Source organism: Electrophorus electricus, chromosome 9, assembly GCF_013358815.1.
Source record: "Electrophorus electricus isolate fEleEle1 chromosome 9, fEleEle1.pri, whole genome shotgun sequence".
NCBI lineage: Eukaryota > Metazoa > Chordata > Actinopteri > Gymnotiformes > Gymnotidae > Electrophorus > Electrophorus electricus.
In genome coordinates this window covers 17,544,183-17,563,738 of record NC_049543.1, presented here as the reverse complement: position 1 = coordinate 17,563,738, position 19,556 = coordinate 17,544,183, and the positions used below count along the sequence as shown (strand labels likewise).

General features: G+C 38.0%; 1 protein-coding gene across 1 annotated transcript; it reads left to right on the top strand.

Annotated features, from left to right (window-relative positions):
• The first annotated feature begins 188 nt into the window (after nt 1–188).
• n4bp2 (NEDD4 binding protein 2) lies at nt 189–18,177 on the top strand. Its single transcript, XM_027014217.2, has 16 exons — nt 189–601; nt 2,114–2,993; nt 4,573–4,697; nt 5,525–5,613; nt 7,636–7,712; nt 9,304–9,456; nt 10,297–12,707; nt 13,353–13,438; nt 13,724–13,769; nt 13,900–14,102; nt 14,220–14,344; nt 14,601–14,724; nt 15,040–15,222; nt 16,344–16,512; nt 16,672–16,795; nt 16,889–18,177. The coding sequence occupies exons 1-16, from the start codon at nt 325–327 to the stop codon at nt 16,932–16,934; spliced, it is 5,118 nt and encodes a 1,705-aa protein (XP_026870018.2). The 5' UTR covers nt 189–324; the 3' UTR covers nt 16,935–18,177.
• Nucleotides 18,178–19,556: the final 1,379 nt, after the last annotated feature.

Genomic DNA, 19,556 nt, shown 5'->3' with positions numbered 1-19,556 from the left:
CTGTTTTATATCTCATAACAGCCCTATACCTAGAACAAGGCTTCATCTGACGCTCCAAACTAAAAACGATGAATTAATAATTGCCCTTAAAACAAATAGAAATTAAGTAAATAATAAAGACATTAAATAAATTCTACCTTGCTTATCTGTGGTTATTCTTTACTCACCCACTAGTTGTGCTGTTAGATATAGGCCTCCTGTAAAAAGGTCGATGAGGGTTTGGATGGCTTACTCAAATGTTTCATATCTTAGGCATGTTTTACTGAAAACCTGCCAGCCGTGGAAGTACCGTGGGCACCTCAGGGACGAACCGACGTCAGCAGCATGCCAAAGAGAAAGAAAAATGGACTTAGTCCAAACCGAGTGTCTGCACAGACGGGCGAATACCGGAGTGTTTCTGATGTTCGCGTTCAGACGGCTGACGGAGCCAGTTTAACACGGGTAGCCCCAAGGGACCAAGGTAACGCGGGATCCATGCTGCCCACATCCAACCAGTCGAGCTTTCAAGGCAAAGACGAAATCGTGAAACGCATGCAAGAGATGTTTTCGCACTTGGATCCTGTGGTTATCGATATTGTACTTTCTGAAGCCGATTTTAAAGGTAAGGTTGTTCATCTATGGTGCGTAAGGAATAGATAAACGGCTAAACTGGTTTGCCTTCAAAATGTCAGGACATTTCCTCTAGGCTAAGTTACTCCTAGCTAGCTAGCGTTAGCATAGCAGCCATATTTCTACTTTGTTGACGTTTTTCGAGTTAGCTAGCTAGTTACCTAAATAAATAATAGCCGTAAACGAGCAATAAAGTGCATTTCTGACTTCTTTTCTAGTTACATCTTGACAGCTTTAGGGTCCTATAGACAGAGATTATTATTGTAATGACTTCCAAAACCTTTTTTCTTTAAATATCTTTGCATTCTTAGTTTCAAAACATGTTAGCTATGCCTGCCCTGAACATTTTCTATAACGCTAGATGATTATCACCTTATTTTTGTTTAATAACAGTAATTCTTTGTTTAATAAATGTTTAATAATTGCCTCTGCCTCTGTTTATTAAATGTTTTAAATGCACTTTGTTTTAAATGTTTTACATGTACTAGCTAACTTCCTTTGTGCTGCTGTATTATTTGGCCTGCTATCACTCATGCTTGACAGGATTAAAATGTTACTTTGTTTCAGGGCTAGTTTTATAAAGGTAGATACTACATTAATATAACCTAGCTACTTGTTGGGAGTTCACAATTTCTTTTATTAGCACGTCCAACATGAAATCATATGGCTAAGAGATTTTTCTTGGCCATGTTGTTTATCTTTTTTAGGTTTAATCCTAATCCTAATAAAATCCTTTTTTATTATTAATCCTAAAAATAATTGTTTAAAAATACATTAGTTTGTTATTTCTCAGTTGTATCGTTGCATTTAAACTTTGAAAAGGCTAAAAGGCAGTGTTATTTACAAAACTTTAAAACCCACTGGTACCCCTTTCTAGAGTCTCTGTCTAACAACTTACTAGCTAGCTATTCCAGCTAGTTAGCTAACTTCAGGTTAGCTTTAAAATGGTTATTTTAAAACAGTATTAGCAAAAAAGGAATTACTAATTCAGTAGCAATAGACAACCTGATAATTATGAGTCTACAGTTTAATCAGCCAGTTGTAGCTCAAGGCTATGTTAGCTAGCTAGCAGAGAGGTGTCCAGCTGCAGCTCTGCAGACCAAGCCCCTGGGGAGGCAAAGCCTGTTTGGTCTATTTGGTGAAGTGTTTGCCAAGATAGAAAATTGCAGTTCATGAAAAATCATGTATGTAGCTATAAAAAAAGAATGAATAATTAACATTTTTACTAAAAGAAATGTATTTTTAAGTTCAGTTCAGTAAGCTTTTATTGGCATGACCATATACGATGATAGTATTGCCAAAATATTTTTCAAATATCAATTCATTTTACTTTGCTTGTTAGTTTGGTTATATCATGCATATGAGGACAATGCATTGCTTGGAGTTTTAAAAGTGACCCATGTTGCACATTTTGTTGTGATGATAGTTCTAAGATGTTTGGTAAATTTGCTTGCACATTCTCTCTCATGTGCCCCTCCTCACTGGAATAATGTTTCTCTCCTAGTGGAGAATGCAATGGATGCTCTTCTGGAGCTGTCTGATGCTGCTGAAGGCAAGCCCATGCCTCCTCCCCCACTCTCAGGCTTTGAGATGGCTGCTGCTCTCCTTGATCCACGCACCCCTAAGACAGAACCTGCCACAGTGGCATCAGAGAGTTCCTCAGCATCAGAAGTAGCATGTCTTACAGAAGAGTTTGACTCTCTTATTGATCTGGAACTGGAGAGTTTAAAATCACTACAAAGTCAGCCTAGTGACCACCCATCACCATCCTCTGTTCCTCTCTCTTCCTTGCATCTTCCTTCTCAGTCAGTCTGTCCCTCCTCTCTACCAGCTCAGAACATTCCCCCAGGTCATCCAACCATATCAGTATTTGAGCATTTAGACATGGGAAATCTAAATGGAGGCACTTCACCAAAAAAAGAACTTAGTTTTGGGGGTGTGTCTGTGCCTAATGAGAACGATGTGTCTGTCGACTATAGTCACTTGACAGAGGATTCCAGCTCAGATGGTCCAAGGCCTTCTGCCTTTAAGGCCTACCGTAGACCTGATCAGTTTATGAACCTGAAGGATATAACATCAACTGTCCCATATTCTGAGGGCCTGCACACCCCAGCCATGTTTTGGAACATTCAGGCTCCAGAGTTCCAGCCTTGTGCAGAAGGACCGACTTTCATCACTCCTATTATGCAAGCTTCTAATCGTTGGAGCACTTTCTCTGCTGCACAGTGGTTGGCCCCCAGGCCTTTCAGTCAAGCTCCTCTGAAGCCATCAGCCACTATTCCCAAGTCATGGACCCTCCCATCTCAGAGTCGACTCAGATTGGAAGGTCAGGTATTGGTGCTGCTCAGAGGTGCTCCAGGATCAGGCAAAACCACACTTGCCAGGTAAATATCAGTCAGAATTGGGTTTATGTTATATTGTGCTACAGTCATTTTTGTATGTACCAAATTAGTATATTGGAGAAAGTGGAACATTGCAGACCCAAAATTTCTCTAAACCTCAGTTCTGTTTATAAATTGGCTCAAATTGGCTTGTTTGTTATTCTTTTATCACTTAGGATGTATTTTGAATTCACACAAATTAATCTCTGTGTGAGTGTGTGAGGGCTGCACGATATGGACAAAAAAATGTGCAATAATATTTTGGATATCTCCATGTTGATGTGAAATGCAATAAAATTATGATTCAAATAGAGAAGTCCAGTGCATACCTGCTCAGCAGCACATTCAGGACCTGGAAAGGAATATGTTGATTTTATTATGGAATGAGTTTATTATGGAACTACTTTGCAGGCTTATTTAGCAATAGATAACATCTCATAAATCAAATAATTTAGCAAATAATTATCGAAATAATTTTAGTACAAATGTTCTGTACAATGTAAGGCTGTGTTCTTTGAACAAGCAAGAAGATTTAGTTTAATAAAATTAAAAATTGGATACTTTTCTGGTATCAGTGCAAGTTTTACCATAAAAGACCCAGATTTATGTTTGATTCTCCAGTAGTTGTCTGATTTACGTTTACAGCATTTAGCTGATGCTTTCATCCAAAGCGACTTAGTTGCAACTGAATACAACTTGAACAATTGAGGGTTAAGGGCCTTGCCACTCTTATGTACCTGAGCAACTCGGTGGTGATCGAGTTGAACTGGTAACCTTTGGATTACAAGTTGATTATCTTAACCAGGGAGCTATTGAGCAATTCAAATTTTTTATCAAACAGACTGGTTCTGACACAAACATACTGCTATAATTAATCATAAGCTTTCAGCTGTTCAGTTTTGTTGCTCACAACAGCAGTTTAAATTCAGTAGGAATTGGGTAGACTACCTTTGTTAGAATTTTATTTTTATTTTATGCAACACTGTTAATATCTACAAAAATTTTCCACATTCATTTGATTTGAAACAAAAATATTGCAAAACTGATGTGTTGACGCACTTCTTCTGTACAAGCATTTTTTTCCTCTTTACCAGAATGTAAGTCACATACTAAAATTTCTTTGTTCCTTCTGCATACCCCATAAATGCAAAAGGAACAAAGCAGTTAGCATTGTTGCATAAATAATCATGAGGTGCAAAAGGGAATAGTTAAGAAAGAAGCCATTAAAAAATGTGATGCTGCAATGGTATGTTGCAGAAAGCAACAAGACAATAATTTGCGTAATGATGTTACTGATTTAAATGATCACAATATTTGATGAGATCAGCCCAAAGCTAGACCTCTCTGCTTCGCTATGGCTCAAGGCTAATTGTCATGTGTACAAAGTACGCAGAGTAAAAAGTTCTCTCTTCCAGTATGCAGGTAATGCAGTTTGAATGGAGCTGTTCTTCAGCAACTTTTAGCATGGTCCTTTACAATGTGTTTACAGTGAAAACTCGTATTGCAATAACAATAAAAATACCATGCAGCTATAATATGCATGTATAAACATGTAATGCTAAGTCTTTCTCGTGCTCTGTAGTGCAATGTTGGAACAAAACCCGAGCGGGGTTGTATTAAGTACAGATGAGTACTTCATCCAAAATGGGGTGTACCATTTCAATCCAGAATTGCTAGGAGAGGCTCATGCATGGAACCATCAAAGAGGTAAGCATTACAGGCTTTAAAAAGACACTCTGAAATACTAATTTAACACTGAGGACACCCTGAAATACTCATTTGACACTGGTTCGTTTTGTGACGATGGCTGTTGTAAAAAGTGCTATAGAAATACATTTTACTTTGACTTTTAATAAGCTCCCCATTATTTTTTCGAAAGAGCTGGAAAATTAAAGCTGGTGCTACATACTTAAATGTACATGTTATTAATCCAGACCAAAAAAAACACAGGACACCATTACTTTCAGCCATTGCAGTGGTACATTACAAATACTTTAAACTGACTTGATTTTGAAATTCAATTTTATAGTGAAACTTTGTTTGTTACATTGACACACTAAACTCCATATTAAATAATCACTGCAAGCATTAGTTTAACACAGTGTTTATGTGCATACATAAACATTGTAGGTGTTGTTTCGGCACTGGGCATTTGCTTGGACCTGGAAAACTGCTGTACTTTTTTGAGATCTGGTATACTATACACAGTTCTTTGGGTGTGAATCTCTGTACTTGGCACAAATTCAAAAATGTTGTGTTAAGAAAACCTAGCTAATAACTCTGGTGTGGTGTTGTTCATTGTGGGTTAAACAGCAACACGTCTTAGCAAGAAAGTAATTAATTCAGAGCCAACTCTCTTGGTATGCATAGCAAAGATAGTGTTATCATAAGGTGCTGACTACTTGAATGCCTTGTCTCCGCAAAGTGCTCAGTGATCTGTATGATCAAAATGTATAGACCTAGTTACAAGATGACTAATAATGAAATATTTTCTTAAATAATAACATGGATTTAAATTTTTTTTTTTTTTCCAGCAAGAGAAGCTTTTGAGACTGGTCTTACACCTATAATAATAGACAACACCAACTTGCAGTGCTGGGAGATGAAGCCCTATGTTGCCATGGTAAGCCCTATGTTGCTATTAAGTTCTATATAAGGATCCTTTTAAACTGCATGGTTTACACATCTCATTGCTTGCAATACCTTTTGCTCTACACTAAATGTGAGTAGTCATCACTTATTTTGTGCATTGTAAGGCATTATGAGTGGCTTATATCACACTATAAATGTGTTTTGCTGTTACAGCCATCAGTGAAACAACAGTTGTGATAGGCAAAAGCTCTAGGATTTAATTAGACACTTGGTGAGCCCATTCTGTCACAAGACATTCCATCATTTGAAGCAAAATTGTCCCTGGATGTGCTTTTGCCTCATGGACATGCAGCAATATCACTGTATATCACCACTAAATTTTAGGATATAAAGGCATTAAAATAGAATTTATGTATGAAACCAAGCATTTAATAGTAATTTAGTTGTATTCATTATTATTGTGGTGTGTGTATATATAGTTGAGGTAGAACGTTTACTTACACCTAGGCTAGTAATGTCAAGCATGTGGGATTGAGTTTAAATTTGAGTTTATATTTGCTAATTTTCTACATGCACACACACATGAAAGAGAAATATGTAACAGGATTTGGAGTTATAAACAAACTCTTTGAATATTAATATTAATAATACTGTAATTGCAGACATACCTAAACCTTTTGTTACCCCCCCCCCCCCCCTTTAAAAAAAAAATTTTTTTTACCCCCAACAAGTCAATTGGGTATTTATTTACTTTGAGTTATTTTTCAAATATTCATTGGCCATTTTAGCTTTAATTTACTATATCAGATTTCTGATGGGTTAGAGGTTTAAATATACCAGATTTCCTAAGTGGAACTGATGTAATGAAGTTTCAATTTGGCTTCAACTTAGAAGCTTCTAATTGGCAAATTGCCTTTTTTTGGAGTTAATTGGGAGTGCATTTGTGCTTGTCTTTAAAGGCTTATTTATGGAGCCAGTGCTTTTTTGCCTTTGATACCAATAATTGTATGCAAATATAAATATTTTGGGACCACACAGACATTGCATTATTCAGAAAGGAGGCACACATTAATGTCCAACATTGAATTAACTTTAGTCTGAAAGGTTAAACTAATCCCCAATACAACAACACAAAGGAACTGGACGTACCATCAGGTACCGGAGTATCCCTTTACCTTTATGATATGTTTTTTACCTTTAAGAGAGTCCTTAATCAACATGGTCTGAAAAACTATCCCATACAGAAGGCAAACCTACCCCAAGACCGGAATAAAAAGCAAGCATATTCTGCTTTCATTATGTTGTATTTAAACCATAAAATACTTTTGATTCTGCTGAAGTATTCAATTGGCCATCAAAAAAGCCCTTACCCGAATCCCATAAAGTTTGCGGATGTAATTGAAAACATGTCTGAACAAGGAAGCCAGTGACCTGGTTACGCCCTGACTGAGGCCAGTTCTGCCAGGTGGAATAAGCAAATTATTGTGAGAAACTTGTGGAATGCTATTTTAGACCCATTGAAAATCTCATGCAGTAAATCATGCAGTAAATCTGACTCTTATTTTGACACTACCTGTTATGGAAATAATGTACATATCTTAGTTGACTTACCACATGAAATATATGGCAACAAAATGTGTGGGGAGTTAAAATATCTTTAGACTAGATGAATGTAAAGTTTTGGCCTCAACAGTAAACATATATACTTGCTAATTGTCTACACACACACACACACACACACACACACACACACACACACACACGAAGTGTGTAAGAGGATTTGGATCTATAAACCAACTCTTTAGAAATATTGGTCCACAGAGCCATAGCATGAAACACATATGAAGGACAGACCTATACTAGCGCTATAACTGTAGTTTAACCCAAACTGTCACCTGTCAATTTATTATTGTTCACCCCACTTACAGTATCAATATAGTACTTAGTAGTATATTATGTCCCTTCAGCGAGACATTTTGTTACTTAATTCTCAATCACACACTCAAAAACAAATCTAATACACTTGACTGTTCGCCACCTGTGTTTTTCTCAGGCACTGAAGCACACGTATAGAGTGTTGTTCCGTGAGCCAGACACCTGGTGGAAAACCAAACCCAAAGAATTGGAGAAGTATGGCAAATGCAAACACACAAATATAATCTATAATCCTGTCTATAATCTTGTCTTTGATCCAGTTAGGCCTGCCCAAATTGTGAATCATAAATATTAAACTTGATCAGTATTTATGACTTAATAACACAACTTTTTAAAAATTAATTTATACAGTGCTTTTTACAACAGATGTCACAAAGCAGCTTTGCAAATGTCCAAGTCCAAGCCCCCAGAGAGCAAGCCAAGGGTGACAGTGGCAAGGGAAAAACTCCATAGAACATGAAGAAGAACCCTTGAGCGGAACCAAGACTCAAAGGGGGGATCCTCCTCTTGCCAAATGTCCTGTAGTGTAGGGTGGATGCTGATTCTTTGGTGTGAAACGTGACGTTGATATCATGGCTGAAAGACCATCAGCCACTGAAAGCCAAGCCGAAAGGAATAGTCAGTGGTAGAAGTTATAAGCATGGCAGTTAAATGAAGAACTATGTGAAGAACTAAGTAAGAAGGAATTAAATTGCTTAATATTGTCATATTTTAAAAAATAACCCCAGGTTATTTTAATCCTGTCTGAATTGCCATGTCAGTAAATATTCTGTAATATCCTGTGGAAAATTAGTTTTTGTTCTTCATATGGAATAGCTCAAGGAATCTTTTATTTTCCAAAGACGTTCTCAGAGGAGCAACACTTCTCGTAGGGTTAGATGAATTCTACTACATGTAGGCTATGTATCCTGCTCATGTTAAGACAGAAGTTATTGGTACTGTTTTATTAAATCTAAATATTTTACATAGATGATGTGTCTAGGTTTATAGCTAAGTCAGTGAGGAATTTAGACCAAAACTAAGCCTCCTGGTTCATATTAGCCAAAGATATATAATGTGTAATTTAATGAAGCAATAATGTTTTGTGTTTGTGGCCATCAAACGGTACGTATTACCAGTGGTTTTGTTTGGGTTTTTTTTTGATGGCAATGCTTAAATTAATTTATCCTGTGTGAATTGGCCATAAATATTACACATTCCGTTGTAAAATTACATTACCCAATTTCCCCATGTAAAACTAATCTTGGCTGAATAGGGCTTATGTAACTAGTAGGGGGTGCAGAATAGTATGTGCCCTATTTCTTGAACACAACATTAATATCAAAATAACCCAATGCATATCTTCCTATGCAGTTGTCTGTAATCTACATATACTTCCATTTACATTAAGTAAATGATATACCATGCTTTTATAATTTTTGTTGCTTTGTATGCAAAACAGGACTAGGCCTTTTTGTTATATGTACTCTGTACTATAAACTGTATATATAATGTAGTGATATTTAGAATTTTGAAATGACAATGAAATTAATTATTTCTGGACATGGTTGCACTGTTGGTTAATTATTTTGATTTAAAACTTTAGCAAAGATAGCTCTGTATCTGTGATCAAAATGTCACTTTTGGCTATTTTCAAACTATTGAACAAGTTGTAAAAAGACCAAAAATATACTATGAATTAAGAATAACCACTAGTAAGTGCCCTATAAATTGCAACTTAAAAATGCCATAATGATGGATGTTTAGGACTTCCAATCTATTTATGGCAATTTCCTTTCTTTTGAAGGCGTACTAAACATGGAGTAACAAAAGAGAAGATTAGAAGAATGCTAGAGCACCAAGACCGATATGTGTCTGTCAAGAATATCATGTCTTCACAGCCCAAAGTAACAGCTATCTTTGGTGTTGATGTGGATGTGTCTCAAACAGACCCAGCACAGTGAGTGCATCTTCATTTACAGTACATGAGACTTGCACAACCTAGTAAAACACATATATATGATGCAGTCCATAATAATAAAACAGTATTACAAAATGTATTGCAAAATTCTAGCATATTGGATGTGAAATTAAATAATGACTATGGGATGAAACTGCAAAGACAGCATTAATTCCACGGCATTTACATTATATTAACTAAACTAGTTAATACTGAACAGTGCCATTACATCATTAGTTAATGCACAAGAGGGATAACAGAAGGTCATAAATTAATTTTAGCTATGATGGTTGTATAAGGACTGATGCTGTAAATGGATCACAGCTATTAGGCAGTCTTTGAGTGCTAAACATGACAGGTTTATTTACAATAAAGTTAATTTATACAATGAATTATGATCTCCTAAAATTGTAGACTATGTATTAAAAAAGGCTGTATTTCCAAAATTATTGGAATCCAATATCTGTTAAAACACAATTCTAGCAACACCAAGGTTTGATCTACAAGGAGTAGTACTGTCATACTGATATAAGTACAATATGTTCCTCTGGATAAGAGTGTCTCCCAGATGCTGAAAATGTAAATGCACCCTTATCAATGTAAATCAATGTAATTTATCAATGTAAATTATCACCCTTATCAATGTAAATACTTTCGAAATAGAAAGCTTACATTCTACACCTCATAGTCTTTGCTTAATTTCAGACCCAGTGGGCTAGAGAATTTTCCATGTACCTAGGATCCAATCTGCATTGCATGTGTACCCATGTGTATTTCGCTATATATCAGTCTTCTCTATTTAATGATTAATTCTTTTCTTTTTCTTTTTTTTTTTCACAGGAAAAATTTAATGGTTGGCCTATGCTGTCCTGACCTAGTGGGTGACCCTGGATTTGTTAAACCTGGTGGCCACCTCTCATCCTCCCTACCTGATGTTTCTTCAGTTGCTGGGAAATGTAGTCCCAGCTCAGCAAATATATGTGCAGAGACTGAGTTACACAGGTCCAAAGAATTCATAGAATCCTGCCAGATGAATTCTACTGAACAAGTTGGAATGCCACAGCCTGAGCTGTTAGATGGAGCGAACCTGGACTGGGAGATAGATGCGTGTGTTTCACAATCTCAGATTTGGGAACTAAATAAAGACATAAATGAAGACCCTGGCATGTTGGAAGAGAGGGTCCTTGACCAGCCTGTGGTCTTCTCAACATCCATTGGCCAGCGAGTTAGGAGAGAGAGAGACCGTAACAGATTTGCAGATAAAGTTGTCATCAGTCAGCAGCCTCTGAACTTTGAACTTAACGACTGCTCTGAAAAGCAAGTCAAACCAGGTAATGATGCTAAGGAAGACTGCATTGTTGGTAGTGTTGAAACAGTTGGAATGAAACCGGAACTACTAAATTTTGTTGGAGACTGGCCGTGTGCAAGCCTGAAACAGCGCGCACAACGTGATTGGAAGTCAGTGTCTCAGACATTGAAAACCCAAATTCAATCCAAGGAAAAATCTAACTTTGCAGATGATATCAGTAAACATCATGATGGGTTGTTGGGGCATTCTGATTGTAACAGAACTAATAAAACAGAGTGTCAGAAGAATCAAGATCTTCTTCAAGGAGATGACAACCACCTCAGCCAAGAAACAACTCGGGACTCTCCAACCTTCAGTGAGAAAAAGAAGTACCCAGGGATAGAGGCCCACTGTGTACTCCCTGATTGTGTTCTTGACTGGAAATCTGGAAAATCCACTGATTGTGAAAAAGACTCCACTCATTCTCAAAGCCCAACCAAAGAGCTTGAAACAGGCCAGGGTGGGTATTCAAACAAAGACGCACAAAAAGCCAATATGGTTGTAGAGTCACAAGCAAATGCTGGGAAAGGGGTGGGCAACAGGGTTTCAGAGGAGACATATAAGCCATGCCTTACTGCTGACACAACACTAAGCTCGGGAGGTTTAATGGATCATAATGCTGAGGCCAGCCAGGAGAGATGGAGAGGACCCGGTCGCAGGCCTGGGAAGTCCTGCCGACTGGCGCTTACGTTCACTAACCAAAGCCCAACCTCTGTCTGCATATCTGCAGACACTCCAGTCACTTTGCCAAAGTTATCCATCACGATGCCTCCACTGGAGTCACATTCAACAGCGCAGACATGTTCATCACAGACAGACGCTCAGGACTTTTCTCTGCTATGGAGAATCAACCACCAGAAGTATTCTGAGCCAGAAGGCTCTACCAGGGGCGTAGTGGTTTTAGAGGGAAACCCTTTTCGTTTTGTGCCGGAAACTTTTAAAGGGATCAACCCTGGCCAACAGGAGGTCCCATACCGTATGTGTCATGAGAAAGGGTCACAGGTGGAGGAAAGTGACCTGAGAGAATTACCCTTCAAACAGCACAGTCTGGAGATACTGAGCCACTATTTTAAACATGTCCCCATGGAGACATTGGAGGATCTGTACGAAAAATGTTACCAGGACATGGAGTGGACCACTAACTTGCTACTGGATTCAGGTGAGCAGTTTTATAAAGATGATGAGGAAGATGGTTTGGACCCTCTGGTTGACAAGGAAGTTTACTTGGCTGAGTTCACTAAGGATTGTCAGGTAACAGGGCAGTTGCGTGAGTCCTTGGCAGCCTCAGCAATTAGCAGTGAGTGGTCAGGCGGACAGATTGCAGAGCTAGCCATAAGAACAGACTACCGTTCAAGTGTTGGCCCTGGTGCTGGAGAATATGAGGACAGCAAGCAGAATGATCTAGGCCGAGCATCAGAAGACATTGACAAATGTTTAGAGCATCAACTTAAAGGACCAATGCAAGAGGGTACTGTTGAGGCACTTAAGTGCATGTCCAAAGCTTCTGTAACACATCCATATCAGTCTGTGGTGGAATCCAGAAAACAACAGGATACGTTGTTGTCTGATTCTGCAGAGGCAAAAACGGCTCCACCAGATGAAGTGACATCAGTGTTACAAAGACAGATTTTTAATCAGTATCTGGAGTGTGGTGAAGAGGTGGAAGGAGAAGAGAAAAAAGAGGAAGAAAAAGAGATGAAAGAAGAAACACATGCCGTAATGGGGTCACTTCTGGCCAAGCTTGAAGAGATGGAACAAAGGCAGGAGGAAGACAGAAAAAAAAAAGAAAAAGAGAGCAGTTGGAGAAGTGGATCTATGGACATTAAAATATTGGAGTTAAAGCTACCCACAGAACTTGCTCTGCAGCTCACTGAGCTTTTTGGATCTGTGGGGATCTCTCCAGGTAATTGTCCCATAACTTACATTTTTGTAAGTTGTCCATACTTTAAATCATTGGTGTACAAAACTAGTGTGTCTAGATGGAAGTCAAATTTGGTAGGGCAAAGAGGTCACCAGCCTTTTAAATTGCAGTATATTTGGCATCTTATGTACTGCAGTTCTGCAAAACTGCAGCAAACTATATTTAAAAAACACGTGACATATATTTGAACACATAGTAAAAGTGAACACAGTGCAATCTGTAAGCATTTGGACATAGAAATAACTTTAGTTATTGGATTTGTTACCGAGTCTGGAATGTCATGAGTTGAGGATCTAAATGTCCAGTGACTTTTGGTTCCCTAAAATGGGAGAACCGTGTATAAAAAGGTCGTCTTCGTGGTTCCCCTGAGATGGGTGTACACACACATAATAATTGTATCTTTGTAGTCAGTTTCATTTCAAACCTAATGTGCTTAAAGAATAAAGCCAAAAAAGACATTATCAATTATTTATAGACAGCACTGTTTATCCCAGTAATGAATACTGTCCATGTGAAAATCTGAATGGACAGGAGAGAGGGAAGACGATAAAGAGAAATTATCAAAGTGAAAAATGCCTTCAGTTAAAACGAAGGCATATTTTTGAATGCTTCAATCTGTGCCTACAGGTGAGTTTTCACCAGAAGATTGCTCAGTGCTAATGGACCTTAACTTTGCCAAACTGCTGCACCAGAAATGGAAGGAAACCATCCAGGTTAATTATACATCTGCCTGTTAGTTTACTTTAGACCATGCTGATTTACATGTGCTTGGCAAATCAAAAAGTTAAGAGATTATAAAAAGATATGGTCATGGAAAAAGCATCAACATTCAAACATGCACTTTATAGTAGAGTATTTGGTCAGATATGTAAATGTTTCATGAGCGAAAGAGGAGAACAGCAAGCTATTATAGTCTTTGCCTTTTAAATGTATTCAGTAAAGAAACATGATTGTATCACGTGTTTTGTTTTTTTTTTGTTTGTTTTTGTTATTTTAAGAACAAACATAGACAAGCAGCTCTTTCATATCATCTATTGCAAGAGAGTAAGTTTATACATTCACACAAGCCTTCATTTCTGGATCTGTCTGCATATACATTTTCATTTAGGAAAAATGGTAAAGAACATTCTCTTCCTCAGTTTCCCTCATTATATATGTATCTGTGGACACCCAGGTTCTGTCTCCTGGGGTGAACCACAACCAACTACAGTTGGCCAGAGGGACTCGGCTGCTCATTTCCTGATTGGTGCAGAGGGATATTTGTCAGGTGTCCAAGAAGGCTTTCCATTTATGGACCACTGGAATGTGTCCCACCCACGAGTATCTCTCAGGGACATCATGATTGAGGAGCAAGTGATGCAGGACAGCTTGCAGAAGGTAGCAACAATCAATTAAAATGCATATACTTTTTCTCCAACATATAAAAATGTATAAGGTTATAAAACTTATAAGCTGTTCGGAACTGTAATAGTGTGTGTTTGTGTGCTTGTGTAGTCCAGGTTATATCAGCATGATTTGGACAAGAAAGATGGAGCAACAAAATTAAAGGAGAACCAACTTTTTACTCTCTTCCCCACCATTGATCGGCACTTCCTCAGAGATATCTTCACAAATAACAAGTAAAAGATGAAGAGAAATGTTTTTTCTGTGAAAAAAAATCCCTTATCTGGTTGTTTAGTAGCTGTTTTGCAGTGAAAATATTAATGCATGTATAATAATGCCATGTAATATCAGTAATTTTCAGATAATGTCACATAACAGGAATATAACTTTGCCTTGTAACATATTAAAATGTTTCTAAAAGGTAGCTTTTAAAAAATCAGGATGTTATGTGTTATGTTTGACTGTATTTGTGACATTGGACTGTTTATATAGTTACTCGCTGGAACAAACGGAGCAGTTTTTGCATGCGCTGTTGGATGATGGCCCGGTCAGAAACATAGTAGCTCCCAAAATCAGCCCTGATCATGAGGCACATAGAGTACCTTATAAAGAGAAGGTAAAGACAAGAGAAATGACACACACACCCCTGGTCCATTTTCACTGCTGCAAAGTTCTTCAGTTCAACATGTGGGAAAAATAGCATATACCATTTGGTCCTTGTCTTATTCTAATATACATTTTTAGCTATAATTATCTCAGTGTATTTAATAAAGGACTTGGAAGTTATCTGATGACTCGATCTGGGCAAAAAATACACTAAATGGTGTGATGCTTCAGGCCTTGGATTGGAGAACCGAGTGTTTTCTGGGTATTACTCCTGTCAAAATGAACCCTATTCCTTCCATATTCTGCATTCTACATGGTTTCCCAGAAGTGGAAACAGAAGGAAGGGGAGCCAGAAGTGGCACTGTTCCAGGACACGGAGGATCCGGAGTACGAGGATTTCCGCACAGAAGCCATGCTCCAGAGGCAGCGCCAACAGGAGTGTTTCAGCAAGGCTGCTGAAGCCTACAGACAGGGGTGCAAGGATGTGGCCAGCTTCTACGCTCAGCAGGTCTGACATACACACACATTCACACTACTGTACTACATACATATACTGATACACACACATTACTATACAGGTCATGGCCAGCTTCTATGCTCAGCAGGTCTGACACACACACACACACACATTACTGTACTGAATACCCATACTGACACGTTACTATACTGTTCACACTTACTGACATACATATTACTATACACACATCAGTATATTGCACATGGCCAGCTTTTGTGCTCAGCAGGTCTAACACACACACACACACACACACACACACACACACACACACACACACACACACACACACTTTACTACACAAATTACTATATTGTGCACACATAGTGACGTTACTATATTATAAACACACACTGATATACACATTATTATAGTATGTACATACTACATGTATTCATATGCTACATTCACGCAGCAAGTAGAAATGGCCAAAATCTGATTTTCTGACCAGGTCTGATTTTTTTGCATGTCATTCCTATAGTTATGAATAGCTGTCCGTGGACAACTGTGATAAAAATAGAGCACGCCTTCAAATGTTGCCTGGCCACTGAAATCCTCTCTCACTGTTGACATCTATCTTTGTTCTTGGCAGCACAAAAGTATGATGAATGTTCAGTTGGATTGCTGTAAAACTCACATGAATTCCGATCTGGCTGTTCATATAGCCATGTATCGGAGTTATATTGGATTTCAGTACCACGTATGGCCCAGGTGGCACAAATCCGAACTGAAAATGAAAATCACACTGACATCCAAGTGACAAATCTGTGTCGCATATGGATGAAAAGATTTAATATGAGCTACATTTACATGTTGTGTGAAAGTTGCTATACTAACACACACATTAGTATACTATACACATGTATACTGAGACACACTATTCTGTACACACATTACAGTATGTAGGCAGCTTCTACACTCAGCAGGTCTAACACACAGAGACACACATTACTATACTGCATGTGGCCAGCTTCTATCCTCAACAAGCTTAATACACACACCCACATACTGACAAACATTACTGTACAGAACATGGCCAGCTTAGCAGGTCTAATGCACACACATTACTGGATAGCTTCATGTATGAGACGTTTTGTATGTGTGTGTGTTTGCAGGGTCGCTTACATGGGCAGAAGATGAAGGAAGCAAATCATCGTGCCGCCGTGCAAATATTTGAGCGTGTGAACGCTACTCTTCTGCCACAGAATGTTCTGGATCTCCACGGACTGCATGTGGATGAAGCGCTGCAGCACTTGCAGCTGGTCCTTGCTGACAAGACCTCAGGTAAGTGAAACACACACACTCTTAAAATTGGGAAGTATATGTGTGATATTGTATTTACAGTGTTTGCAGCCAAGTGTATATTACTCAAGACGCAGTGGAGTTTGACTATGTTTTGATTGTTTTAGCGAGATGTATAACAGACTTCCTGTATCCTGTTAGATTGGCAGCAGGGTTTATGCCGCCCACAGCTGTCAGTCATCACAGGAAGAGGCAATCGCAGCCAGGGGGGTGTGGCCCGCATCAGACCTGCCGTTCTCGACTACCTCAAGAGCAAGCACTACAGGTACACACGTACCCCAATGCTTTTGTTTTAGTCTGACTGAAATAAGTCTGATTTAAATTACTTCTCTTCCAACCCTTTCCCCCTCTCTCTTAGATACTCTGAGCCCAAACCTGGCCTGATGCTTGTTACTTTGCACTGAACCAATAGTCAGCTGCTGCTGTGAAACAACGGGTCATTGTCTCCCTGCACAAATGTTACACAATGTCCTCTCATCCTTTTCCACATTACCTATTTTTCATAGTATTGTCTTCCTTCAGTCTCATTTTCTCTCTTTCCCCATACTTGTCTGTCTAATTGTCTGTCTCCCTCTTTCTGCCCAAGTACAAACATCTTTGAGTATTCATAATCACCACTAAGGGTTCATGCACCTGCCAGCACAACTGCGTATGTATCATATCTGTAAATGTAACTTTTCTGTATGTTGATAAAATATGTTTACCAAATATATATTTAAAGTAGTTTATTAATGAAGGTGATAACTAATGAAAATGTTATGTATTGGGGTACTTGCATGGTTTAATTTAAAATGCAAAAGGATTTAACTTATTTTTTCTTGTATCTTCATTTAGAAATGCAAATAAGTTGCATTTGTGGAATACATATGAGGCTGATTTTATCAGTGTATTAATACCAGTGAATATTAATGAAGTTATGCCAAAGAAAAATTAATGAGTACAGTATGTACTAACATGTATAAATAACACACTCACTAATTGAGCACTCAACAGTGGAACACCATGTTGCCTAATGCCAGTTAAATACTTGTGGACCAGAACTTGAAAATCAAGTTATATTAAGAGTATCAGATATTTCTGGTTTTATTTTATGCTTATTTAAGTACCCTCAGCAGCATTTGGGAAAACACCTGGCTTCTTAAAAACTAACAGCATCTATCATGTACTCTTTGATCTTTAAAGCAGTAGTATTCAGTGTCAGATTTGCACTCTCACTCTCACTCTCTCTCTCTCTCTCTCACTCACTCTCTCTCTCGCACTCTCTCTCTCTCTCTCTCTCACTCACTCTCTCTCTCGCGCTCTCTCTCTCTCACTCACTCACTCACACCAGATGAAATATCTTAGTAGCTTACTATGGTGCCAGAAAACCACCCTTCCTGTACTGGTTATAATTGTAAGAGGCTGCACAGGGAAAAAAAAGGTGTGTTTTTTAATGCTTAATCAGTGTCTGGCCTAATATGACGGTTTTAAATCCTCTACATTATTATGTTCTGATTTTAGTCTAAATTAAATTTTATACATATTTAAGCCTTCAGTGCTAACCTTTTAAAATTGACCTCGCAATGCTGCTATGTTGAACAACATTGTTACTCTGTAACTGTACTTTGATTTGTATATTTTGAATGTATAAATGTTTTTTGTAATGTGTTTTATTTTTATCAACAAATATTAAGAATAAACTTTTTAAGAAAAGGTATGCAATATTGTTTGTTCTAAGCATCAACTCTATTCATAAAGTCAGTGGTTCAGGAAAATGCCAAGATCAAGGTTATGGACTGGTTTCCCTGATCACACCAAATAATTGTGATAATTTCAATGGTCATTTTTCTGGCACTGTGATTTTGTCCAGGATCAGGCTTAATGCATGTTTGGGGAAATGGGTCATATACCTAAAACAAAGTATGCTTTTTTTCTTTGTTTTTTTTTATCCTGTCATCTACAATACTCTGCAGAAAACGTTGGTGGGGGAAAATATTATTCAGCAACTTTGTGTCTGACATTCCATTTTAAGATGCAAAGGTCAAGTTTCTCCATGAGGTAAAAAGAACTCGTGGAATCAAACAGCTGTAATCCCTCATTTGACCATTAGGGGGAGACAGAAGTGCATTTCTGCAGCTAAGATTTTTCGAAATATGGGACGGATGTCACAACCTCCCACAACCATCCTGAGCCTTCAGCTTTCCCTTCAGTCTGTTTCGGTGTTGATAGGATGTTTGTTATATGTATTAAAAGTATAGTTCATCCTAATTAAAAGAGTCTTTTTGGATGCATTTTTAATTATCCATGAGTATTTAAAATATTTGGTTATTACATCTTTATTCTAAAAGTGCAAGTTACATATATTAATATATGTAGGATCTATGTTTCTGTCATGTCAAGCGTTTAGAACATATTTTATCCAGACATTGTAGTTTGGTGAGAATGAGAAGACTAAAAAACTTAGCTTGTAACTTTCAGGATGGTTGTTTTGAGGTTAGCCATTCTTTTTACTCTTGAAGGTGTACTGACTACTAATTTAGTGATCAAAGACCATGTGACTTAAAGCTGCTGTAATTGATTTTAATTCTTGCTAACTTCAAACCAATCCAAAGAAGGAATCCATGCTCTCCCTTCACTCCTATGCCCTTCATCCAAACCTTTCTCCAAAGCTCCTCCCTTCAAAGACATGCACATTAAACTCTTCGAGCTTTCACGATTTTGCACCAGCATCACATTTCTACTTTCTACATGCTTTACATTGTTCCATTATTACTACAATGCTGGCAGGGAGTGGCTTGGTATACCTCATACAGTTTATTCTTCTGGAAATCCATCTGAATGCTCTCTCAGATCCCAGCCACTGTATATGGAGACTGCACTTTGAGCCATTGGTGTACAGAAGGTATGAGGATTCTTGCACAGCTGCCAAATGTTCTCCAAGCACCCTTGCCTTGGATTACAGCACCCAGTGCTTATGTTCCCTGTCCCAGACACAAAATAATGCAAACTATGAACTCAGTGGGTTTTTTTTTTCTAGTAAGTGATCT

What these genes read in the sequence shown, in the direction of transcription:
- n4bp2 (XM_027014217.2), top strand. Translation starts at nt 325, where the DNA reads ATGCCAAAGAGAAAGAAAAATGGACTTAGTCCAAACCGAGTGTCTGCA. An exon ending in TGCATGGAACCATCAAAGAG is followed by an intron (nt 4,698 to 5,524) that starts GTAAGCATTACA and finishes TTTTTTTTCCAG; the next exon opens with CAAGAGAAGCTTTTGAGACT. An exon ending in CTCAAGAGCAAGCACTACAG is followed by an intron (nt 16,796 to 16,888) that starts GTACACACGTAC and finishes CCTCTCTCTTAG; the next exon opens with ATACTCTGAGCCCAAACCTG.